The sequence below is a fragment of the Melospiza melodia genome, chromosome 25 (assembly GCF_035770615.1).
Source record: "Melospiza melodia melodia isolate bMelMel2 chromosome 25, bMelMel2.pri, whole genome shotgun sequence".
Lineage (NCBI taxonomy): Eukaryota > Metazoa > Chordata > Aves > Passeriformes > Passerellidae > Melospiza > Melospiza melodia.
Genome location: NC_086218.1, coordinates 11602102 through 11627837, shown reverse-complemented (window position 1 = coordinate 11627837; position 25736 = coordinate 11602102). Strand labels below are relative to the sequence as shown.

The 25736-nt window shown below is 51.4% G+C and overlaps 1 protein-coding gene across 1 annotated transcript; it reads left to right on the top strand.

Moving 5' to 3' along the window:
* The first annotated feature begins 44 nt into the window (after positions 1-44).
* COPA (COPI coat complex subunit alpha) lies at positions 45-25232 on the top strand. The gene is made up of 33 exons (XM_063176250.1): positions 45-139; positions 1374-1487; positions 1988-2061; positions 2879-2959; positions 3716-3792; positions 4313-4422; positions 5507-5616; positions 6297-6396; positions 7091-7226; positions 7325-7407; positions 8633-8783; positions 9590-9656; positions 10379-10454; positions 12117-12199; positions 13096-13235; positions 13674-13759; positions 14584-14722; positions 15339-15501; positions 16505-16651; positions 17444-17633; positions 18435-18530; positions 19135-19223; positions 19602-19725; positions 20165-20254; positions 20350-20459; positions 20555-20632; positions 20775-20843; positions 20992-21128; positions 21584-21770; positions 22407-22517; positions 22818-22979; positions 23553-23747; positions 24743-25232. The coding sequence occupies exons 1-33, from the start codon at positions 100-102 to the stop codon at positions 24800-24802; spliced, it is 3675 nt and encodes a 1224-aa protein (XP_063032320.1). The 5' UTR covers positions 45-99; the 3' UTR covers positions 24803-25232.
* Positions 25233-25736: the final 504 nt, after the last annotated feature.

Genomic DNA, 25736 nt, shown 5'->3' with positions numbered 1-25736 from the left:
GAAGTGACGCAAGGAGCAGGAAGCAGCGGTGCCGCTTCCGGGGCGGTCCCGCGGTGCCGACGTGGAGGTTCCGGGCTGCGGCCGGGCCGGGCTGGGACCATGTTGACCAAATTCGAGACCAAATCCGCGCGGGTGAAAGGTGAAAAACCGGGATAAAAGCGGGATAAACAGGGGTAAAACAGGGATAGAGCGGGGTGCGGGCATGGGGAGGCGGAACTGTGGGGGCAAGGTGCGGGTCCGTTATGGAGGGAGGGCCCGGAGCGGCTGCAGCGGGAATGGAGGGGACGGGGGGAACCAGGGGGATCCGGGGGAATTCTGGGGTCTGATCTCAGATTTCCCCAGGTTTATTTCCCGCTTTTCCCCAGGTTTATTTCCCACCCTTTTCCCAGGTTTATTTCCCACCCTTTTCCCAGGGTTTTCCGATGTTTGTTTCCCAGGTTTATTTCGTTTCCCAGGTTTATTTCCCACCCCTTTCCCAGGTTTATTTCCCACTCTTTTCCCGGGTTTTCCCCAAGGTTTCCCCGCCCCTTTCCCTGGTTTATTTTCTGGGTTTATTTCCCAGGTTTATTTCATTTCCCAGGTTTATTTCCCAGAGTTTTCCCACGTTTATTTCCCGTCCTTTCCCCAGGTTTATTTCCCAAGGTTTTCCCAGGTTTATTTCCCAGGTTTATTTCCCAGGTTTATTTCCCAGGTTTATTTCCCACCTTTTCCCAGGATTTTCTTCACCCCTTTCCCGTTTTTTCCCCCAGGTTTATTTCCCATCCTTTTCCCACCGTTTTCCTGGGTTTTCCCCAAGGTTTTCCCAGGTTTTTCCCAGGTTTATTTCCCACCTTTTCCCCATCCTTTCCCAGGTCTATTTCCCGTTTTTTTTTTCCCAGCTCTTTTCCAGGTTTTTCCCAGGATTTTTCCCCCACACTTTTCCTGGGTTTCTCCCGAGGTTTTCCCAGGTTTATTTCCCACCTCTTCCCCATGGTTTTTCCAGATTTTTCCCCATCCTTTCCCAGGGTTTTCCCATCCTTTTCCCAGGTTTATTTCCCACCTCTTTTCCAGGTTTTCTCAGTTTTTTTCCCAGGTTTATTTCCCACCTTTTCCTAGGGTTTTCCCAGTTTTTTTTTCCCCACCCTTTCCCCATCCTTTCCCAGGTTTTTTTCCTGGATTTTTCTCAGTTTCTCCCGGGTTTATTTCCCAGAGTTTTCCCAGGTTTATTTCCCAGGTTTATTTCCCAATTTTTCCCAGGTTTTTCCCCACTCTTTTCCTGTTTTTTTTCCCCGAGGTTTTCCCAGGTTTTCCCCCAGTTTTTTTCCCACCCTCTCCCCGCTTTATTCCCAGTTTTTACCACATTTTTTCCCACTTTCCCCCCCCTGTTTTCCCAGGGCTGTCGTTCCACCCCAAGCGGCCCTGGGTGCTGAGCAGCCTCCACAACGGCGTCATCCAGCTCTGGGACTATCGCATGTGCACCCTCATCGACAAGTTCGACGAGCACGACGGTAAAACGGGGCGAGAACGGGGAAAAACGGGAAAAAACGGGGAAAAAACAGGAAAAAAATGAGAAAAATTCAGGAATTCTGGAGGGTTCTGAGGTGCACCCAAGCCTGTGGTGGGGTGGGTCCCGTGTGCGCCCTCATTGAAAAGTTTGGTGAGCGTGATGGTGAAAACGGGGTGAAAGTGGGGAAAAATCCAGTGGGAAAATAAATCCAGGGAGAGCGTAGGAAAAGTCCGGGCAAAAATGGAAAATTTCTGGGAAAAATCCAGGAAAAAAATGGGAGAAATCTGGGAATTCTGGGGGTTTTGGGATCCCCTTGAACTCGTGGTGCTTCTGGGTTTGGGCTCCAGAGTGGGAAAAATTCCCAAAAAATTGGGGAAAAAATATCGAAAACTCAGGAAGAATTGTTAAACATTTGGGGATAATTCCAGGAAACTTGAGGGAAAATTCCCAAAATTCAGGCAGAGAATCCCAGAGGAATTTTGATGTTTTTTCCTGCTCCAGGGCCGGTGCGAGGCATCGATTTCCACAAGCAGCAGCCGCTCTTCGTGTCCGGGGGGGATGACTACAAAATCAAGGTGAGCTTTCCCAATTTCCCTTTTTTTCCCCCATTATCCCCCCCGTTTTTCCCCGGTTTTTTCTCCTTATTTTTTCCCGATTTTTCCCGCCCCCATTTTTCCTATTTTTCCCCCATTTTCTTCCCCATTTTCCCCCATATTTTCCCCCCATGTTTTTCCCCATTTTCTCCCCACATTTTCTTCCCCATTTTCTCTCATTTTTCCCCCCATTTTTCCCCCTTATTTTCTTCCCATTTTTCTTTCGATTTTTTCCCTTATTTTTCCCTTATTTTTCCCTTATTTTTCCCTTATTTTTCCTATTTCCCCCCCATTTCCCCCCATGTTTTTTCCCCATGTTTTTTTCCCCATGTTTTTTTTTCCCATATTTTTTTCCCATATTTTTCCTCATTTTCCCCCTTTCCCCCCCCCTTTTCCCTCTCATTTTCTTCCCATTTTTCTCTCCATCTTTTTCCCATTTTTCCCCGTGTTCCTCTCATTTTTCTTCCCGTTTTCTTTCCAATATTCCTCCCCATTTCTCCCCTGTTTTTATACTTTTTTTCCCCATTTTTAACCCAAAAACCAGAGCCTGGCATGGTCCCTGGGCTCCTCCCCAGCTCAGGATTTTTTGGGAATAAAATTTGGGAATTGGGACTGAGTGACGGCAGTGAGAAACCTGGGATTGAAAATCGGATTTAAACGGGAAAATCTGGGAATAAACGGGAAAAAATCCTGGGAGAAAAGTGGGAATCCTGTGCTGCCGCTCCCCTGGAGCGGATCTGGGGCTTCCCTGGTTTGGAATTCCGGGAATTTTCCCTGGAATCTCCCTCTGGGATTGCAGGTGTGGAATTACAAACTGCGGCGCTGCCTCTTCACCCTGCTGGGCCACCTGGACTACATCCGCACCACCTTCTTCCACCACGTGAGCACGGCAGTTCTGAGGGTTCTCTGGGAATTCCTGGGGGTTTTCTGGGAATTCCGGGGGTTTTCTGGGAATTCCGAGGGTTTTCTGGGAATTCCGGGGGTTTTCTGGGAATTCCGAGGGTTTTCTGGGAATTCCGGGGGTTTTCTGGGATTTCTGAGGGTTTTCTGGGAATTCCGAGGGTTTTCTGGGAATTTCAGAGAGGTTTTTGGGAATTTCTGGGATTTTCCTGGGGTTTTCTGGGGTTCTGGGAATCCAGGGTTATGCTGAGAACTCTGGGGGTTGTCTCAGGAATTTTGGGGATTTCTGGGAATTTTGGAGTTCTGGGAATTCTGGGTTATCTCAAGATTTCAGGATTTCTGGCCGTCTCCAGTGGAAATCTGCTCTCCTGGGCATTCTGGGGATTATCCCAGGAATTTGGAGGTTTTCCTGGGAATTTCTGAGAATTTTTTTCCCAGGGGCTTTTCTGGGAATTCTGGGGTTCTGGGAATTCCAGGGTTATCCTGGGAATCCGGGATTTCTGGGAGCTTCTGCTGGGAATATTCTCATGGAATTTTGTCCTGGAATTCTCGTTTTCCAGTGGGAATCTCCTCTACTGGGGATCCCTTTCCTGGGAGTTCTGTTCTTTTCCTGGGAATCTCCAACAGGGATTTTTTAAATTGGGAATAGATTCCTGGGATCGCTTCCCGGGATCCCAACCCCTCCAGGCCCCCGATCCCAGGTTTTTATTTTAGTTATTTTTCCCCGTTTTCCCAGGAATATCCGTGGATCCTGAGCGCCTCCGACGACCAAACCATCCGCGTGTGGAACTGGCAGAGCCGCACCTGCGTCTGGTCAGAATCCCATTAACCCTGGGGTTCCTTGGGATTCTGGGGTTCCTGGGATTCTGGGATTTCCTGGGATTCCTGGGATCAGCCCTTCCCTGGGATTGTGCGATAAATCCTTCCCTGGGATTCCCTGGAGTCAGCCTTGCCTGGGATTCTGGGATAAACCCTTTCCTGGGTTTCCCTGGGGATTCCTTGGATCCTGGGGTTCCTGCAATTCTGGGATTTCCTGGGATCAGTTTTTCCTGGGATTCTGGGATAAACCCTTCCATGGCATTCCGGGGATTCCTAGGGTTTCGGGATTCGTGAGGTTCTGGGGTAAATCCTCTGGGATTCTGCGGTTTCCTGGCATTGCTCGGGATCCTGGGGTTCTGAAATAAACCCTTCCCTGGGATCCTGGGGTGAATCCTTCCCTGGGATCGTGGGGTGAATCCTTCACTGGGATGATTCTGGGGTGTTCTGGGGTTTCCTTGGAGTTCTGTCCGTTTTTCCTGGGATTCCCATGGAACTGTGTCCCGTGCTTTGCCAGCGTGCTGACGGGGCACAACCATTACGTGATGTGCGCTCAGTTCCACCCCAGCGAGGACCTGGTGGTGTCGGCCAGCCTGGACCAGACCGTCAGGGTGTGGGACATCTCGGGTGAGGAAAACGGGAAAGATCCATGGAAAAATGGGAATGGGAGTGGGATGGACCAGACCGTCAGGGTGTGGGACATCTCGGGTGAGAAAAATGGGAAAGATCCATGGAAAAATGGGAATGGGATGGACCAGACCGTCAGGGTGTGGGACATCTCGGGTGAGGAAAACGGGGAAAAATCCCTGGAAAAATGGGAATGGGAGCGGGATGGACCAGACTGTGAGAGTGTGGGACATGTGGGGTGAGAAAAACGGGAAAGATCCATGGAAAAATGGGAATGGGAGCGGGATGGACCAGACCGTCAGGGTGTGGGACATCTCGGGTGAGGAAAACGGGAAAGATCCATGGAAAAATGGGAATGGGATGGACCAGACCGTCAGGGTGTGGGACATCTCGGGTGAGAAAAACGGGAAAGATCCATGGAAAAATGGGAAAAACAGGGAATGGGAACGGGATGGACCAGACTGTGAGGGCGTGGGACATCTCCAGTGAGATAACTGGGAAAATCCGAGAAAAACTGGGAAAACGCACGGGAAAAAGGGAATGGGAATGAGTGTGGGACCTGTCTGGTGAGATGACTGGGAAAAATCTATGGGAAAATGGGAAAAACTGGGAATGGGAATAGACACGGACGCGGGTGCGGGATGGACCAGGCTGTGAGGTTTCCTGGGATTTTCTGGGATTTTTCCCGGGATTTTTCCTGGGATTTTTCTGGGATTTTTCCCTGGGTTTTTCCCTGGATTTTTCTAGGACTTTTCCTGGATTTTTCCCAGGATTTTTCTGGGATTTTTCCCTGGATTTTTCTAGGACTTTTCCTGAATTTTTCCTTGGATTTTTCCTGGGATTTTTCCCAGGATTTTTCAGTGATTTTTTCCATGATTTTCCCTGGATTTTTCCCTGGATATTCCCTGGATTTTTCCAGGATTTTTCCTGGGATTTTTCCCGGGATTTTCCCTGGATTTTTCCCTGGATTTTCCCGGGATTTTTCCCTGGATTTTCCCTGGATTTTTCCAGGATTTTTCCCTGGATTTTCCCCTAGATTTTCCCCTGGATTTACCCCTGATTTTTCCATGTTCTCCCTGCGCAGGGCTCCGTAAGAAGAACCTGTCCCCCGGGGCCGTGGAGTCGGACGTGCGCGGCATCACCGGCGTGGATCTGTTCGGCACCACCGACGCCGTGGTCAAACACGTGCTCGAGGTGCCCGGCGTTCCCAAAATCCTCGGGGAACCTGTGGGAAATCTGTGGGGGATCCATGGGAATTCTCTGGGAAATCCACTGGAAATACGCGGGGAATCTGTGGGAAATCTGTGGGAAATGGCAGGAAGATCCATGGGGGATCCGTTGGGAATCTCTGGGAAGTCTGTGGGGTGTCCGTGGGAAATGCATTAGAAATCCATGGGAAGTCTCTGGGAAACTTGTGGAAAATCCATCGAAAATGGTGTGAAATCCGTGGGGCATCCATTGGAAACCCGTTGGAGATACGTGGGGAATCCATGGGGGATCCATGGGAAATCTGTGAGGAGTGCATTAGAAATCTATCGTAAACCCACTGGAAATCCCTTGGAAATTCATGGGAATTCTGTGGGAAATCCATTGGAAACCCCGTGGGAATTCTGTAGAAAATCCTTTGGGAAATCCATTGCAGAAATCTGCGGGAAATCCATTGGGAAATCCACAGGAAACGTGTGGGAGATCCAAAGGGGATCCATGAAAATCCCTCCACCCTTCAAACCCTGTCCTGGGTGGGGAAGATTCCAGAAGGGTTTTCCTGCTTTTTCCGCCACTCTTCTCATTTCCCCCTGGATTTTCCCCTGGATTTCCCCCCGGATTTTCCCCTGGATTTCCCCTGGATCTTTCCCTGACTCCCACTTTTCCAGGGCCACGACCGGGGTGTGAACTGGGCCGCCTTCCACCCGTCCATGCCCCTCATCGTGTCCGGGGCCGACGACCGCCAGGTCAAGATCTGGAGGATGAACGGTGAGGGGGAAAAATGGGAAAAAAATAGGAAAAAACGGGAAAAAGGCTCAGTGTTGTGGTGGGGACAGGGAAAAGTCGGAATCCCCCCCCCATTCCTGGCATTTTCCTGTTTTTTCTTCCCAGTTTTGGGGAGGTTTTTCCTCCTCATTGCTCCCATTTCCTGGGGTTTTTTCTCCCCCCAATCCTCCCCTTTTCCCTGGGTTTTTCCCCATTCCTTCCACTTCCCTGCTGTTTCTCCCCATTCCATTAATTTTTTCGTATTTCTTTGGGATTTTTCCTTTTCATCCCTGGATTTTTCCAGAATCCAAGGCCTGGGAGGTGGACACGTGCTGGGCTGGTTTCTCCCTTTCTGGGGTGGTTTTTTTCCCATTTCCCCATCATTTGTCCCCAATTCCTTGGGGTCTCTCCCCATTCCCCTGCTGTTTCTCCCACTTTTCCATTTTTTTTCCCATTTCTCTGGGATTTTTTTTCCCTTTTTCCCTGGGTTTTTCCCCAAATGTTACCCTGGATTTTTCCAGACTCCAAGCTTTGGGAGGTGGCCACGTGCAAGGGCCGGTTTCTCCCTTTCTCCGCTGTTTTTTTCCCCATTCTTCTGTTGCTTTTCCCGCTTCCCTGGGATTTTTCCCATTTCCCCTGTGATTTTTTTTCCCATTTCTCCGTGACTTTTTCCCGTTTTCCCCGGATTTTCCCCCAGAATCCAAGGCGTGGGAGGTGGACACGTGCCGGGGCCACTACAACAACGTTTCCTGCGCCGTTTTCCACCCGCGCCAGGAGCTGATCCTCAGCAACTCCGAGGACAAGAGCATCCGGGTCTGGGACATGTCCAAGCGGTCGGTGCCGCCCCGAGGGACAGGAGAGACCCTTGGGAATGTCGGAATTCCAGGCTTTGCCGGAATTCCAGGGCTTTTTCCCCCCTTCCTTCCTTTAGGACCGGAGTCCAAACGTTCCGGCGCGACCACGACCGGTTCTGGGTGCTTGCGGCGCATCCCAACCTCAACCTGTTCGCTGCCGGTGAGCCCCGGGATTCCCGAAATTCCGGGTGGGAACGCCCAGGTTCCGGGTGGGAACCCCAAAACACCCTCAGGAACCCAAAAGTTGCGTCTGGGAATCCCCAAATTCCGTGTGGGAACCCCAGAATTCCGTCTGGTAATCCCCAAATTCCGTCTGGGAGTCCCCAAAATTCCAGTTGGGGGCCCTTAAATTCCGGCTGGGAGTTCCCAGAATACCCTTAGGAACCCCAAAGTTCCAGCTGGTATTCCTCGAATTCCGTCTGGGAGTCCCCAAAATTCTGGCTGGGAATCTCCAGATTCTGGCTGGGATACTCTGACATGCTATCAGGATTTTTTCAGGAACCCCAGATTCCAGGTATAATTCCTGATGTTTTTGCTTGGAATTCTTGGTGTGATTTTTGCTGTTATTCCAGGTATTTTTCCTGGCGTTCCGGATGTTTTACCCTGGAATTCTCAGTGTAATTCCCGCTGATATTCCGGGTGTTTTTCCCTGGAATTCCCGGTGTAATCCAGATGTTTTTCCCCCATGGCACAACTGGGGCACGCTGGTGTTCAATTCCCCTTTCTGTCCCCCATTCATATCCCAAATTCCCACTGTCATTCCGGGTGTTTTTCCCTGGAATTCCCGCTGTAATTCCCGCTGTTGTTCTGGGTGTTTTTCCCTGGAATTCCCAGTGTAATTCCTGTTGTCATTCTGGGTGTTTTTCCCTGGAATTCCCGGTGTAATTCCCGCTGTTGCTCTGGGTGTTTTTCCTTTGAATTCCTGGTGTTTTTCCCTGGAATTCTCAGTGTAATTCCCGCTGTTATTCTGGGTGTTTTTCCCTGGAATTCCCGGTGTAATTCCCGCTGCTGTTCCGGGTGTTTTTCCTTGGAATTCCTGGTGGTTTTCCCTGGAATTCTGGCTGCAATTCCCAGTGTAATTCCTGCTGTTATTCTGGGTGTTTTTCCCTAGTGTTCTGCCTGTAATTCCAGGCGTTTTTCCCTGGAATTCTCAGTGTGATTCCTGTTGTTGTTCTGGGTGTTTTTCCCTGGAATTCCCGGTGTAATTCCTGCTGTCATTCTGGGTGTTCTTCCCTAGTGTTCTGTCTGTAATTCCAGGCGTTTTTCCCTGGAATTCTCAGTGTAATTCCTGTTGTCGTTCTGGGTGTCTTTCCCTGGAATTCCCGGTGTAATTCCCGGTGTAATTCCCGGTGTAATTCCCGGTACAATTCCGTGTTTTCTCTCAGGACACGACGGGGGCATGCTGGTGTTCAAGCTGGAGCGCGAGCGGCCGGCGCTGGCCGTGCACGGGAATTCTCTGTTCTACGTCAAGGATCGGTTCCTGCGGCAGCTCGACTTCGGCAGCTCCCGCGACGTGGCCGTCATGCAGCTGCGCAGGTGCCCTAAATCCCTGAAACCTGCCCCAAAATTCATCCCAAAAATCCCCGAAACCCACCCCGAAATCCACCCTGAAACGCGTCCTGACACCCCTGAAATTCGCCCCAAAATCCACCCCAGAATCCCTGAAATTCATCCCAAAATCCACCCCCAGAAATTGCCGAAGTCTACCCCCAAAATTCATCCCAAACTCTGCCCTAAAATCTATCCCCAAATTCCACCCCAAAACCGATCCAAAAATGCCTGGAATCCACCCTAAAATCTGTCCCCAAATACCTGAAATCCTTCCTAAAATCTATCCCCAAATCCCCAAAATCCACCCTAAAATCCATCCCAAAACTGTCTTGAAAACCCCTGAAATCCACCCCAAACTCCACCCCAAAATCCCTAAAATCCATCCCAAAACCTGTCCTGAAATCCCCCCCCCAAAACGACTGAAATCCACCCCAAAATCCATCCCAGAATCCCCAAAATCCATCCTGAAGTCCATCTTAAAATGCCCCCCAAAATCCCCAAAATCGATCTCCAAATCCCTGAAATTCCCCCCAAAATCTACCCCAAACTCCACCCTAAAATCCATCCCCAAATGCCTGAAATCCACGCCAAAATCCATCCTCAAATCCACCCCAAATTCCTCAAAATCCACCCCACAGTCCCCCCGAAATCCACCCCAAAATCCCTGAAATCCACCCCAAAACCTGTCCTGAAACTCTACAAAATTCATCCCAAAATCCACTCTAAAAATCTTCAAAACCCATCCCAAAATTCCCCAAATCCACCCCAAATTCCCGTTTTTCCCTCTCCAGCGGCTCCAAGTTCCCGGTGTTCAGCATGAGCTACAACCCAGCTGAGAATGCCGTGCTGCTCTGCACCGTGAGTCCCAAAATCCCAAAGTTTTTGGGGAAAAATCCCCCAAATCCCCGACTCCGGGGGAAAACCCTCTAATCCCGCTTTGTTCCTCTGGAAAATCCCTCAAATTCCACTTTTTGGGGCAAAAAAATCCCTCAAATTCCTGTTTTTTTGGGGGGGGAAAATCCCTCAAATCCCTGATTTTTTTGGGAGGAAAAATCCCAATCCCTCAAATTCCACTTTTTTGGGGTGGGGAGGAAGCACCTCTCAAATCTCACGTTTTTTTAAATGGGAAAATCCCTTAAATTTCTCCTTCTCTTGAGGAAAAAAAAAATCCCTTAAATTCTATAGTTTTTTGAGGAAAAATCCCTTAAATTCCATGGGTTTTTTGGGGGAGAAAAATCCCTTAAATTCCACATTTTTTTGGGGGAGGAAAAATCCCTTGAATTCCACCTTTTTTGGGGAAAAAATCCCCTAAATTCTACTTTTTTGGAGGGGAAACCCCTTAAATTCCATGTTTTTTGGAGATAAAATATCTTAAATTCCATGGGGTTTTTTTTTGGGGGGGGGGGGGGAAATCCCTTAAATTCCACGTTTTTTGGGGGGAAAAAATCCCTTAAACCCCTGATTTTTTGGGGGGGAAATAAACCCCTCAAACCCCTGATTTTTTTGGGGGAAATAAATCTCTCAAATCTGTTACTTTTTGGGGCAGAACCCCTAAAATCCCCCATTTTTTGTCCCCACAGCGAGCCAGCAACCTGGAGAACAGCACCTACGACCTGTACACCATTCCCAAGGACGCAGATTCCCAAAATCCCGACGGTGGGTGCGCCCTGAAATCCCAGAAATCCCAAAATTTCCATCCCCTCTTTGTTATCCCCTTTATTCCCCCCAAAAATCCCCTTTTTTCACCCCAAATTTTCCTTTTTTCCCTGTTTTTTTGGCACCTTTCCCCCTTTCCCTTTGAAAAATTCAATCTCCCCCATCCATATTTTATCAGGAATTCTCCTTTCCCTTCCCAAATTTTTCCTCCCAGCTGGAGATTTCCTGGCTCTGTCCAAACTTGATGGATTTTTGGGACATTTCACCCACAAAAAAAATCCCTTTAAAAGTGACAATCCCAGGAATTATTTTGTTTTTCCGTTCCTGGCAAATTCCAAATTTTATTTTAGTGGGGGAATTTACGATTCCAAGCTTTGATTTAATGGGATGAAAACTCCCAAATTATTGGATTTTTTTTGTGCTGGTTTTAAATCCCAGCTGCTCCATGATGGATTTGGGGCCTTTTCCAGGGATTTATGGAATATTTCCCTGCTGGGGTGGATTTGGAGGCAAAAATAAAAAAAAAAAAATATTTTTTTGGGGAGTTTTTCCAGCTGGGATATTGGGAAGATCAATCAAATCCCTGGAATTGATGGAGGAGCAGCTGGGGCCCAAAAAAAATGAGGGAAAAGGGAAAATTCTGCAGCCAGAGGAGAGAAAAGGACCCGGCCTCGGGGAGGGTTTGGGGGCAAAACCCTCAAATCCCTGAGGTTTTGGGGAAAATCCTTTAAATCCTTGAGATTTTGGGGAAAAGTCCCTCAAATTCCACATTTTTGGAGGGGAAAATCCCTCGAATTCCACTTTTTTTTTTTTTTTTTTTAATTTCTCATATCCTGTAGTTTTGGGAAAATCCCTCAAATCTGACATTTTTGGGGGAAAACCCCTCGAGTTCCACATTTTGGGGATTTTCAGGGCTGGTCCCAGCTGAATTCCTGGGGTTGATCCCGGGTTTATCCCGGCTGGATTCCCGGTGTTAATCCTGGGTTTATCCAGGGTTGATCCTGGTTTGATCCCGGGTTTATCCCGGCCGGATTCCCGGTGTTGATCCCGGGTTTATTTTGGGTTAATCCTGGGTTGGATCCCGGGTTTATTTTGGGTTTATCCCGTGTTAATCCTGGTCGAATTCCCAGTGTTGATCCCGGGTTTATCCTGGCTGGGTTTATCCCGTGTTAATCCCGGTTTATCCCGTGTTGATCCCGGGTTTATCCTGGCTGGATTCCCGGGTTTATCCCATGTTGATCCCGGGTTTATCCTGGCTGGATTCCCACGTTAATCCTGGTTTATCCCGTGTTGATCCCGGGTTTATCCTGGCTGGGTTCCCGGGTTGATCCCGGTTTATCCCGTGTTGATCCCGGGTTTATCCTGGCTGGGTTCCCGGGTTGATCCCGGTTTATCCCGTGTTGATCCCGGGTTTATCCTGGCTGGATTCCCGGGTTAATCCCGTGTTGATCCCGGGTTTATCCTGACTGGATTCCCGGGTTTATCCCGTGTTGATCCCGGGTTTATCCTGGCTGGATTCCCACGTTAATCCTGGTTTATCCCGTGTTGATCCCGGGTTTATCCTGGCTGGGTTCCCGGGTTGATCCCGGTTTATCCCGTGTTGATCCCGGGTTAATCCCGGCCGGATCCCCGGTTTGATCTCGGTTTTTTTTGGGATGGCAGCTCCGGAGGGGAAGCGCTCCTCGGGGCTCACGGCCGTGTGGGTGGCGCGGAACCGATTCGCCGTCCTGGACAGGATGCACTCGGTGAGAGCCCGGGGAAAACCGGGAAAAACCGGGAAAAAACAGGAAAAAACAGGAAATCAGGATAATGGGATGGGATCCGGGGGGACCTGATCCCAAATAAAAAGGGTTGGAAAAGTGTGAAATAGGGATAACGGGAGATCAGATCCAGGGGGGCTTGATCCCAAATAAAACGGGGATTGGAATTACAGGGATTGGATCCGGGGGGACCTGATCCCAATGGGAAAAGGGTTGGGAAATTTGGATAACAGGGATTGGATCCGGAGGGACCTGATCCCAAATAAAAAGGGTTGGAAAAGCAGGAGATTGGGATAACGGGGATTGGATCCAGAGGGACCTGATCCCACATAAAAAGGGTTGGGAAAAGTGGGAATGGGGCTGGAGCAGCTGGAAAAGGGAATGGAGAATCCTGAAGGAGCTGAGAGGGTGATCCCATAGAAAATGGGGATCCAGGGGGGATTTGGGATCTGATCCCAGGGGGATTTGGGATCTGATCCCAGGGAACGGGGGCAGGACAAGAGGGAACGGCCTCGAGCTGTGCCAGGGATGGAAATTTGGGATGGTTTTTCCATGGGAAAAGGGTTGGGAAGCGCCAGAAGGGGTTCAGGGAGGGCTGGATCCCCATCCCTGCAGGGAATTCCTGGGATTTAGGTTGGGTTTGATGCTTTTCCAACCTCCAAAATCCTGGAAAACCCCGATTCCCAACCCACCTCTTCGTGCTCCCTCAAAAAAGGGGGGAAATCCTGGAAAAACCCAACTCTGCTTCAGCCCTAGCGGCACAAACTCCTCCTGCATTCCCTAAAACCCCCAAAATCCGGGAGTTCGCCCCAAAATCCGGGAATTCGCCCTAAAATCTGGGAATTTCCCCAAAAATCTGGGAATTCTCATCCCGGGGGCAGATCCTGATCAAGAACCTGAAGAACGAGATCACCAAGAAGGTTCCGGTTCCCAACTGCGACGAGATTTTCTACGCGGGCACGGGGAACCTGCTCCTGAGGGACTCCGACTCCATCACGCTCTTCGACGTCCAGCAGAAAAGGTGGGAACATTTGGGAATTTTCCAGGAATTTTTTGGGAATTTTCCGGGAATTTTCCAGGAATTTTCTGGGAATTCCGCACCTAAAATCTGCTTTTAGTGCACCAAATCCTGGTTTTTTATCTGAAACACTGGGGTTTTTTCACCTTAAGTCCTGTTTTTTTTTACCCCTAAATCCCAATTTTTTCCACTCTAAATCCCTTTTATTTTTCCCCTAAATCCCTTTTTTCCCCCCTAAATCCCTTTTTTTTTTTTCACCCCAAATCCAGCTTTTCCCACCCCAAATCTTGCTTCTTCCTGTGGAAAGCCAGGAAAGGCCGCAGAAGAGATCTGCTGGGGTTATTTGGGATCTGCTGGGGTTTTCTGGGATCCACTTTGGTTTTTGGGATCCTGGGTGTGGATTTTGGGCCGTTCCTGATCCCGGATCCGGGGTTTTTCCAGGACTTTGGCCTCGGTGAAGATCTCCAAGGTGAAGTACGTGATCTGGTCGGCCGACATGTCCCACGTGGCGCTGCTGGCCAAGCACGGTGAGCTCCGGGGGAAAATTCACATCCCCATCCCCGCCCCCATTCCCATCCCCATTCCCATTCCTGTAATTCCCATTCCCATAATTCTTGCAATCCCCATAATCCATCCCAACTCCCATCCTGATCTCCATTCCCATCTCCATTCCCATCTCCATTCCCCATCCCCATCCTGATCTCCGTTCTCATTCCCATTCCCATAATTCCCACAATCCCCATTATTCCCATTCCCATCCTCATCCCTGTTCTCCATCCCCATTCCTGTCCCCATCCCCATCCCCATCCTTGTCTCCGTTCTCATTCCCATTCTCGTTCCCACTATTCCCATTATTCCCGTAATTCCCTCATTCCTGTTATTCCCCTCACTCCTATAATTCCCGGGTTCCTGCCATTCCCATCGTTCCCATTATTCCCATTATTCCCATCGTTCCTGTTATTCCCTGATTCTTGCTGTTCCCGTGATTCCCTCATTCCCATCATTCCCATAATTCCCTCATTGCCATCATTCCTGTAATTCCCTGATTCTTGCTGTTCCCGTAATTCCCTCATTCCTGTCGTTCCTGTAATTCCCAGGTTCCCAACGTTTCTGTAATTCCCTTGTTCCCATCGTTCCCATCATTCTCATAATTCCTGGGTTCCCAACGTTCTCCGGCATTCCCTGCAATTCCCATCAGTTCCCTGTCATTCCCTGTCATTCCCTATCATTCCCATCAATTCCCGTTAATCCCTGCCCTTCCCATTATTCCTGCCGTTCCCTGCAATTCCCGCTGTTCCCTGCAATTCCCGGTTCCCCCGTCAATTCCCGTCGTTCCCTTGGCCGTTCCCAGCCATCCTGATCTGTAACCGGAAGCTGGAGTCGCTGTGCCAGATCCACGAGAACATCCGCGTCAAGAGCGGCGCCTGGGACGAGAGCGGCGTCTTCATCTACACCACCAGCAACCACATCAAATACGCCGTCACCTCGGGGTCGGTGGCATTCCAGGGACTGGGAATTGTCACTGGGATGGGCGGGAATTGTCACCAGGATGGGCAGGAATTCCCTGGGACGGTTGAGAGTTCTCACTGGGATGTTGAGAGCTCCCTGGGACGGCCAGGAGTTCTCACCAGGATCGTTGGGAGTTCCCTGGGATGGTCTGGAATTTGTTGGGGTGGCCTGGAGTTCTCACTGGGATGGCTGGGAATTGTCACTGGGACGTTGAGAGCTCCCTGGGGTGATCAGGAATTCTTCCTGGGATGGTCTGGAATTCTTCCTGGGATGGCTGGGAGTTCCCTGGGATGGCTGGGAGTTCCCTGGGATGGCCTGGAATTCCCTGGGATGGTCAGGAGCTCACTGGGATGGTCAGGAATTCTCACCGGGATCGTTGGGAGTTCCCTGGGATGATCTGGAATTGGTTGGGGTGGCCTGGAGTTCCCGGGGATGGCTGAGAAATCTCACTGGGAATTCTTGCTGGAATTCCACGGCGTGGCTGAGAACTGTCATCAGGAATTCTCACTGGGAACGTCCCCCTGGAGCTCCCTGGGATGGCCGGGAGTTCTCTCCGGGAATTCTCCCTGGGAACGTCCCCTCTCCCCGTTGGCACAGGGACCACGGCATCATCCGCACGCTGGACCTGCCCATCTACGTCACGCGCGTCAAGGGCAACAACGTCTACTGCCTGGACCGGGAGTGCCGGCCCCGCGTGCTCACCATCGACCCCACCGAGTTCCGCTTCAAACTCGCCCTCATCAACAGGAAATACGACGAGGTCGGGAAACCCGGGAGTGCGGGGGAAAATCTGGGATTGGGAACGGGGGAGAAATGGGGGAAGATGGGATTAGGAATGGTGGGGAAACGGGGGTGAGCCCCGCGTGCTCAGCATTGACCCCACCGAGTTCCACTTTGAACTGGTCCTCATCCACAGGAAACACGACGAGGTCGGGGATGAACCTGGGAGTGGGGAAAATGGGGTTGGGAATGAGGGAAAAGTGGGGTTGGGAATGGGGGAAAAGTGGGGGAAAAATGGGATTGGGAATGGTGGAGAGCCCCGCGTGCTCACCCTCGACCCCACCGAGTTCAAACTCGCCCTCATCAACAGGAAACACGACAAGGTCGGGAATGAACCTGGGAGTGGGGAAAAAGTGGGAAAAAACAGGATTGGGAGTGGGGGAAAAGTGGAGGGTTTCCCGAGGATTTTGGATTTGGGAGTAGGGGCTGGCAAAGCCTTTCCCAAGGATAGGAAAAGCCTTTCCTGAGGGTTTTTGGGAAGAGGCTTTCCTGGGGATGGAAAATCCTTTCCCGGGATTTTTGGGAAGAGCTTTTCTCAAGGGATTTTTTGGGAAGAGCTTTTCCCAGGGATTTTGGGAAGAGCCTTTCCCAAAGGAATTTTGGGAAGAGGCTTTCCCTATGGTTTTGGGAAGAGCCTTTCCCGGGGATAGAATATCCTTTCCTGAGGGATTTTGGGAAGAGTCTTTCCTGAAGGTTTTGGGAAGAGCTTTTCCCAAAGGATTTTGGGAAGAGCCTTTCCTGAGAATAGGAAAAACCTTTCCCAATGGGATTTTTGGGAAGAGCCTTTCCCGAGGGTTTTGGGAAGAGTTTTTCCCAGGGATTTTGGGAAGATCCTTTTCTGCGGATGGAAGATCCTTTCCTGAGTGGTTTTGGGAACATCCTTCCCCTGTTTTGGGAAGATCCTTTCCTGAAGGTTTTGGGAGGAGCTTTTCCCAAAGGAATTTTGGGAAGAGCCCTTCCCGAGGCCCGGTGCCGCCCCGCAGGTGCTGCACATGGTGCGGAACGCCAAGCTGGTGGGGCAGTCCATCATCGCGTACCTGCAGCGCAAGGGCTACCCCGAGGTGGCGCTGCACTTCGTCAAGGACGAGAAAACGCGCTTCAGCCTGGCCCTCGAGTGCGGCAACATCGAGGTGATCGTCCCCGGAGAGCTCTTGGGGCTTTTTGGGGGTGTTTTGGGGACGTTTCGAGGCATTTTGGGACATTCTGGGGTGGTTTGTGATGTTTTGGGAAAACGCGCTTCAGCCTGGCCCTCAAGTGCGGCAACATCGAGGTGATCATCCCTGGAAAGCTCTTGGGGCTTTTTGGGGTGTTTTGGGACGTTTTGGGGTGTTTGGGAAAAGCATGCTTCAGCCTGGCCCCTGGAGCGTGGCAACATTGAGGTGATGCCAGCTCTGGGGGCTTTTTGGGGTGTTTTGGGGATGTTTTTGGGATGTTTTGGGAAAAACGTGCTTCAGCCTGGTCCTAGAGTGTGGCAGCATCGAGATGATGTCAGCTTTGGGGACATTCCTGGGGCATTTTAGGAAAGTTTTGGGAAAAATGCGCCTCAGCCTGGCCCTGGTGAGGTGACACAGGCACAGGGCTGCCTCAGGAGATTCCGGGGGATTTGGGGATGTTTTGGGATACTCTGGGATGTCTTGGGATGTTTTTGGTCATTCTGAAATGTTTTGGGGCATTCTGTGAAGTTTGGTTTTGGGTATTTTGGGTTGTTTTTGGGACTTTCCCTGGGAACAGATTGCCCTGGAGGCAGCCAAGGCCCTGGATGACATAGGCTGCCGGGGAAGGTGGCTCTGCTGCCGTCTCTGCTCCTAATCCCAGAATTCCAGAACCCCTGCTCCCATTCCCCATTCCCAATCCCTCCAACCCTATTCCCCATTCCCATTCCCCATTCCCAATCCCATTAATCCCTAAATTCCCCGTCACAGATCGCCCTGGAAGCAGCCAAGGCCCTGGATGACAAAAGCTGCTGGGAGAAGCTCGGCGAGGTGGCGCTGCTGCAGGGGAACCACCAGGTGGTGGAGATGTGCTACCAGCGCACCAAGAACTTCGACCGCCTCTCCTTCCTCTACCTCATCACCGGCAACCTGGAGAAGCTCCGCAAGATGATGAAGATCGGTGAGAATACCAGCGTTCCCGCCTGGAATCCTGCCTGATTCCCAGTTTTATCGGGTTGGGAAGGGCGGCTGATTCCTGGTTTTGTTTGTGCTGATTCCTGGTTTTTCTGGGGCCACGAACGACAGCTGATTCCTGGTTTTCCTGGGCTGGGAACAGTGGCTGATTCCCAGTTTTCCCGTGGCTGGGAATGGCGGCTGATTCCTGGTTTTCCTGGGACCAGGAATGGGCTGATTCCTGCTTTTATTGAGATCAAGAGCAGCAGCTGATTCCTGGTTTTCCTGGGGCTGTGAATGGCGTCTGATGCCCTGTTTTATTGGGTTGGGAATGGCAGCTGATTCACGGTTTTCCTGGGGCTGATTCCCAGTTTTATTGGGCTGGGAATGGCAGCTGATTCCCGGTTTTCCTGGGGCTGATTCCCAGTTTTATTGGGCTGGGAATGGCAGCTGATTCCCGGTTTTCCTGGGGCTGGAAAGGCAGCTGATTCCCAGTTTTCCAGAGCTCGAAGAGAAGCTCATTCCCGGTTTTATTTGGCCTGGGAACAGTGACTGATTCCCGGTTTTCCTGGGCCAGGCACGGCAGCTGATTCCCGGTTTTCCCGGTGCTGATTCCCGGTTTTCCTGTGACTGGGAAGGGCAGCTGATTCCCGGTTTTCCCGGTGCTGATTCCCGGTTTTCCCGGGCCTAGGAAAGGCAGCTGATTCCCGTTTTTCCCAGTGCTGATTCCCGGTTTTCCCGGGGCTGGGAAAGGCAGCTGATTCCCGTTTTTCCCAGTGCTGATTCCTGTCTTTCCCGGTTTTTCCAGCGGAGATCCGGAAGGACATGAGCGGGCACTACCAGAACGCGCTGTACCTGGGCGACGTGGCCGAGAGGGTGCGGATCCTGCGGAACTGCGGCCAGAGTGAGCCATTCCCGAGGGAATCCCGGGAATTCTGGGCACGGGGAGTCCTTCCCGATGAAAATTCGGGAGTTCCGGGCACAGGGGGAGTCTTTCCTGACAGGAATTCCGGGCACAGGGAGTCGTTCCCAAAGGGAATTCTGCCCTGGAAGCTCAGGAAAGGCTCTAGGATCCCCACACACTACACTTGCATTATTCCAGTGGTTATTCCCATTATTCCAGTGGCTATTACCACTATTGCCATTATTCTAGTGGCTATTCCCATCACTCCTGTTATTCCCATGGCTATTCCCATTATTCCAAAGGCTGTTCCCGATATTTCCCTCTATTCTCGTGGTTATTCCCATTTTTCCAGTGGCTATTCCCAGCATTTCCCATTACTCCCGTGGCCATTCCCATTATTCCAACGGCCATTTCCACTATTTCCCATTATTCCAGTGGCCATTCCCAGTATTTCCCATTATTCCAGTGGCCATTTCCACTATTTCCCATTATTCCAATGGCCATTTCCACTATTTCCCATTATTCCCGTGGCCATTCCCAGTATTCCCCGTTACTCCCGTGGCCGTTCCCGTTATTCCTGTGGCCATTCCCGTTGTTTTTCCAGAGTCCCTGGCGTTCCTGACGGCCGCCACGCACGGGCTGGACGAGGAGGCCGAGAGCCTGCGGGAATCCTTCGATCCCGAGAAGGAGACGGTGGGAACAACGGGAAAACTCCGGGAAAAACTCTGGGAATCTGGGAGGGAAGGGGATGGGCACGGGAGAAATCCTGGGAAACTCCTGGAATTCAGGAAGGAGGGGATGGGGAGAGGTCCTGGAAAACTCCAGGAACTTGGGGGGAGAACAGTGAGATCCAGAGGAGATGGGGGGTCTGGAAAGCTCCAGGAATTTGGGAAGGGAATAGTGACATCCAGAGGGGATGGACTCCTGGAAAACTGCTGGACTTTGGGAAGGCAACAGTGGGATCCAGAGGGGATGGGGCTCCTGGAAAACTCCAGGAATTTGGGGAGGAGCTGTAGATGGCAAGGCAGCTCCCTCCCGGAATTTTCCCGACATTTTCCCGGCGTGTCCCAGATCCCGGCCGTGGATCCCGAGGCGCGGCTGCTGCAGCCGCCGGCCCCGGTGCTGCCCCTGGACACCAACTGGCCCCTGCTGACCGTGTCCAAGGGCTTCTTCGAGGGCTCCATCGCCGGGAAAGGTCGGCATTCCCGCAATTCCCGAGGCGTTCGTGGTGTTCCTGGCATTCCCGGGGTTTGGGGTGTTCTGGGAATTTGGGGGAAAAGGGGCTGGAAAACTGGGGAAGGGGGTGGGGTGTGAGGCCAGCGGGGTGGGAGGGATCAGGAATGGGATCGGGGCTGGGATTGACCCCTGGGAATGGGATTGACCCCTGGGAATGGGATCAGGAATGGGATTGGAATTCCTGGGAATGGGATCAGTTCTGGGAATGGAATTCCTGCAATTCAGAGTGGCTGTCCAGCTGGGCATGAATTCATCCCCACAATCCTGGAGCTCTCCCTCACCCTCATAAATCCCAAAATTCCCCAAAATCCCTCCCCGAGCTGCCACAGTACAACGTCAGGTTGGCGTTTTCCCCTCATGGAATCCTTTCCCAAGGGTCTTTCCCTGTTTTTTTTTAGGGAAAGGAGGAGCCCTGGCCGCCGACATCGACATCGACACCGTGGGCACCGAGGGCTGGGGCGAGGACGCTGAGCTGCAGCTGGATGAAGGTGGGAAAAAACCCCGGAATTTCCCTTGGGAAAACCCTGGAATTTTCCTTTCCCCCTGCCCATGGGATCTCTCTGACATTCCCTGCTCCCTGCAGACGGATTCGTGGACGCCGGGGAAGGATTCGGAGAGGAAGGAGCGGGAAAAGGGCAGGAGGAAGGAGGAGGATGGGAGGTGGAGGAAGATTTGGATCTTCCCCCCGAGCTGGTAGGAGAATCCCGGGGTGTCCCAGCGCAGATTCCTCGGGAATTCGGGATCATCCAGCTCAGATTTCAGCTGGAATTCTGGGATTTTTCCCTCAGGATGTCCCCGCCGGCCCTGCAGGAACGGCTGAGGACGGATTCTTTGTGCCTCCCACCAAAGGCACCAGCCCAGCCCAGGTAAAATCCTGGATTTCCTTGGAAAACCAGGAATTCCCTCCTTTTCCCTTTTCTTTTTTGGGTTTTTTTGGGGGATTTTTCAGCCCCTTGTGGGAACTGTGCCCAACCCAATCCCACCTGGATTCCCTTCCCTCTTTCCCAGGTGTGGTGCAACAATTCCCAGCTCCCCGTGGATCACATCCTGGCGGGATCCTTCGAGACAGCCATGAGGGTGAGTTTTCCATGGAATTTTTTTATGGAAAAATGTGTTGCCTAATCCATGTTTTCCCGACCCAATCCATGATTTTTTTTTTAATTATTTTTATTTTTATTTTTATTTTTATTTTTATTTTTATTTTTATTTTATTTTTCCCTCTCAGCTGCTCCACGACCAGGTGGGGGTGACCAACTTCGGGCCCTACAAGCAGCTCTTCCTGCAGACCTTCTCCCGGGGCAGGACGACATTCCAGGCGCTTCCCAGCCTCCCCGCCATGTACGGATTCCCGCACCGAAACTGGTGAGCGCCTTTCACGCATTCCAGGGGGTTTTCCAGGGCAGAAATCCCGGATTTTTGGGGCTGGGAATTAGCTCAGACGGTCCGAGGTGGATGCTCAGAATTCCAGGAATTCCTTGGGCTTTTTCCATGGAAAAGCATTGGAAAATTCCCATTCCAATGTGGGAATTTTACCATGGAAAATCACCAGGACAGGTTTAGGTTGGATATTTGTGGGGAATTTTTCCATGGAAAAGCATTGGAAAACTCCATTTGCCATGGATATTTGGGAGGAATTTTTCCATGGAAAAGCATCGTGAACCATTGGAAAGGACTCAGGGAGGGATGGTGCATCCCCCATCCTTGGAGGGAATTCCCAAGAATTCCTGGGCCACTCCAGGAATTCCATCCCACCCTCACCGGGCCCACACACCCCTCACCGCCCTCATCCCCAAACCCGGAATTTTTTGGGGTTCCAGGAAGGAGGCCGGGCTGAAGAACGCGCTGCCGGCCGTGGGGCTGAAGCTGAACGACCTGATCCAGCGGCTGCAGCTCTGCTACCAGCTCACCACGGCCGGCAAGTTCGAGGAGGCCGTGGAGAAATTCCGGCTGATCCTGCTCAGCGTGCCCCTGCTGGTGGTGGACAACAAGCAGGAGATCGCCGAGGTCAGGGGGGGCTGCATCCCGGTGGGATTTGTGAGGGAAAAATGTGGGATTGCTGAGAGGGAAATGTGGGGATTCTGCCGTGAAAAACATGGAATTCATGAGGGGGAAATGTGGGAATTCCTGCCTCGGAAAATACGGAATTTCTGAGGGGGAAATGTGGGGATTCTGCCATGGAAACCACAGAATTTCTGAGGGGGGAAATGTGGGATTCACGATGGGGAAAATGTGGGGATTCGTGAGGGGGAAATGTGGGATTCACAAGGGGCAAACATGGGATTCATGAGGGGCAAACATGGAATTCGTGAGGGAGGAAATACGGGAATTTCTGAGGGGGGGAAGTGGGAGCTTCTGAGGTGAAAAAGTGGGAATTTCTGAGGGGATATGTGGGAATCCTGCCCTGGAAAACATGGAATTCCTGAGGGAGAAAATGTGGGATTTCTGAGGAAGGAAATGTGGGAATTCCTGAGGGGAGAAATGTGACAATTCCTGAGGGGGAAATTGTGGAGTTCCTGAGGGAGAAACATGGGATTCCTGAGGGGAGAAATACGGGATTGCTGAGGGGGGAAATGTGGGATTTCCCATCCTGATCCCAGGGTGTCCCCAGGGAAGGGTTTGATCCCCACTTTTGTCCCAAAGGCGCAGCAGCTGGTTGCCATTTGCCGGGAATACATTGTGGGGTTGTCCATGGAGATCGAGAGGAAGAAACTGCCCAAGGAGACGCTGGAGCAGCAGAAGAGAATCTGTGAGGTGAGGGAGGCCTGAAGGGAAAAACAAGGAACTCCTGACGGGGAAATGTGGGAATTCCTGAGGGGGAAAATGTGGGAATTACTGAGGGGAAAACACAGAATTAATGAGGGGAAAATATGGGAATTTCTGAGGGGAAAAACACAGAATTCCTGAGGAGGAAATGTGAGATTCCTGAGGTGGTAAAAACCTCACTGGAAATTTGGAATTCTGCCTTTAGCACAAACACAAGAGGAAAAAGAGGGATTCCTTGTCATGAGTCCCATTATTCCCAAGGATTTTAACCCTTGCTTTCCCTGGCAGATGGCCGCCTACTTCACGCACTCCAACCTGCAGCCTGTGCACATGATCCTGGTGCTCCGCACCGCCCTCAACCTCTTCTTCAAGCTCAAGAACTTCAAAAGCGCCGCCACCTTTGCCCGGCGCCTGCTCGAACTCGGCCCCAAGCCCGAGGTGGCCCAGCAGGTGAGACGCCAAAGGCCATTGTCGCCAATGGCCTTGTCCCCAAACCCAGTGGGTGAGACTCCAAATGGCCCTGTCCCTAATGGCCATGTCCCCAATGGCCCTGTCCCCAAACCCATCAGGTGAGACCCCAAATGGCCCTGTCCCCAATGGCCCTGTCCCCAAACCCAGCAGGTGGGACCCCAAATGGCCCTGTCCCCAAACTCAAGGTGAAGTCCTCAGATGAGGCCCTCAGGTTGGGAAACGCCATTTTTGGGGTTGTGACACCGTTTTTGGGGTATCCCTGTCCCCAAACCCGAGCTGAGGCCCTGAGGTGTGGAACATTTCCTGAGATACCATTTTTGGGGCATCCTTGTCCCCAAACCCCCACTGTGACACCATTTGTGGGGGGCCCTTGTCCCCAAACCCCAGCTGAGGCCCTCAGGTGTGTAACCCTTCCTGTGAAACCATTTTTGGGGTATCCCTGTGTCCAAACTCCCACTGTGACCCATTTTGTGGTGTCCCTGTCCCCAAACCCCTGCTGTGACCCATTCTGGGGTGTCCCTGTCCTCGTGCTCACGGCGCCGCCGTTCCCAGACGCGGAAGATCCTGGCAGCGTGCGAGAAGAACCCCATCGACAGCCACCAGCTCAACTACGACCAGCACAACCCCTTCGACATCTGCGCCGCCTCCTACCGCCCCATCTACCGCGGCAAGGCCGTGGAGAAGTGTCCCCTCAGCGGGGCCTGCTACAGCCCCGAGTTCCGGGGACAGATCTGCCGCGTCACCACGGTGAGGGGACAGGGACATCCTGCTGAGCTGTGGGCTGGGAAAGGTTGGGGTTTGGAGGTGGTTTGAGGGGTCAGCATTGCGCTCAGGGGCGACATTTTGTGGTTCCGGAGGGGGTTTGGGGTCTCTCCCACAAGGGAGGCCTGTGGGAGTTGGGCCTGGTTGGTCTGGAGGAAGCTGAGGGGGAAACCTATTAATCCATGGAAATATCTACAATATCTGTGGAAATATCTCAAATAGTTGTGGAAATAGCTTAAATATTCCCAAAAATCTCTCCTCTGAGAGGGGATTTAGGCTATGGAGCCTTTTTCCCACAAGGGAGGCCTGTGGGAGTTGGGCCTGGTTGGTCTGGAGGAGGCTGAGGGGGAAACTTATCCTTATGTGGAAACATCTCAAGTATTTCTGGAAATATCTGAAATATTTGTGGAAATATCTCCAAAATACCAAAAAAATCTCTCATCTGGGAGGGAATTTGGGCTCTGAAGTGTTTTTTCCACAAGGAAGGCCTGTGGGTGTTGGGCTTCGTTGGTCTGGAGGAGGCTGAGGGGGAATACTACTCATCTCTGGAAATATTTCAAATATTCATGGAAATATCTTAAATAGTCCCAAAAATTTCTCCTCTGAGAGGGAATTTGGGCTCTGCTAGTGTTTTTTTCTACAAGGGAGGCCTGTGGGTGTTGGGCCTGGTTGGTCTGGAGGAGGCTGAGGGGGAAACTTATTTATCCATGGAAATATCTTAAATATCTGTGGAAATATCTTAAATATCTCAAATTTCCACACAAATCCCTCAAATTCCCACCCAAATTCCCCCAAGAGATCTCAGGACGCTCCCAAACCCTTCCCAGTGCTCCCAGCACTGGCCCAGGAGTGACAGCCACAAGCCCAACCCCTAAATCCTTATAGTTCACCCCTAAATCCCAAATTTTCACCCCTAAACCCCGAATTTTCACCCTTAAATCCTGAATTTTCACCCCTAAACCCTCTCTTTGTCCCTGCAGGTGACGGAGATCGGGAAGGACGTGCTGGGGCTGCGCATCAGCCCGCTCCAGTTCCGCTAGGAATTCTCCTGGATCAGGAAATTCCTGCTCCCCCATCCCGGCTTTCCCCCCACTCACTCCCCCTGGCCGTTGCCACCCTCCCTTCCTGGTTTTTCCCCATTCTGCAATGCCAGATTGGGATTTTTTCCCCACATTTAGCAGGAATTTTTTTTTCCTTGTTCCCAGAGCAGTTTTCCTGTGCTTTTATCCCAAATTTTTTTTCCAGAGGGGCAAGGGGGGTTTTTCCCAAATCCTGATTGTGACACAACCACCTCTGCTCCCCTTAAAATCCTAAAAAACTGCTCCAAAACCTGGAATTTGCTGTGTAAATCCCAAATCCAGGGAAATCCCGCTCCCTCTGGAAGTGGCCCCGTGTTTGTTGACTCCTCCTGTTGTCGCCATGGCAACTTAATGAGCTCCCATTGTTAATAAAGTTCATTAATCACCTGGATTTTCCTGGTTTGCAGCTCAGGACACGCCAAAAAAAACCCCATTTAATTTAAAAAGGGAATTTAATCCCTTTTCCCACCTCTGCTTGGAGAGCTGGGAATGTTCCAGAGGATGGGATCGGCACTCCAGAGCTGGGTGTGTTAATTAGTGGGGTGTAATTAACGCCCAAATTAACCCTGAGGGCCTGTCCTGCTTTTCCAGGTGCAGTTTTGGCCCCAGGGCACGGAAAAGGCTCCGGGATTCCCAAATTTGGGTGAATTCTGATCCCTGCAGGGGAGAAGGATGGGAATAACAATCCAGGGATGGAATTCCGGGGATGGGAATAACAATCCAGGGATGGAATTCCGGGGATGGGAATAACAATCCAGGGATGGAATTCCGGGGATGGGAATAACAATCCAGGGATGCAATTCCAGGGATTGTCCTGCTGGGAATGTCCAGGGTGTGGAATGAGGGGCTGGAAGTGTCCAGGGAATGGGGCTGGAAAAGGGAATGGAGAATCCTG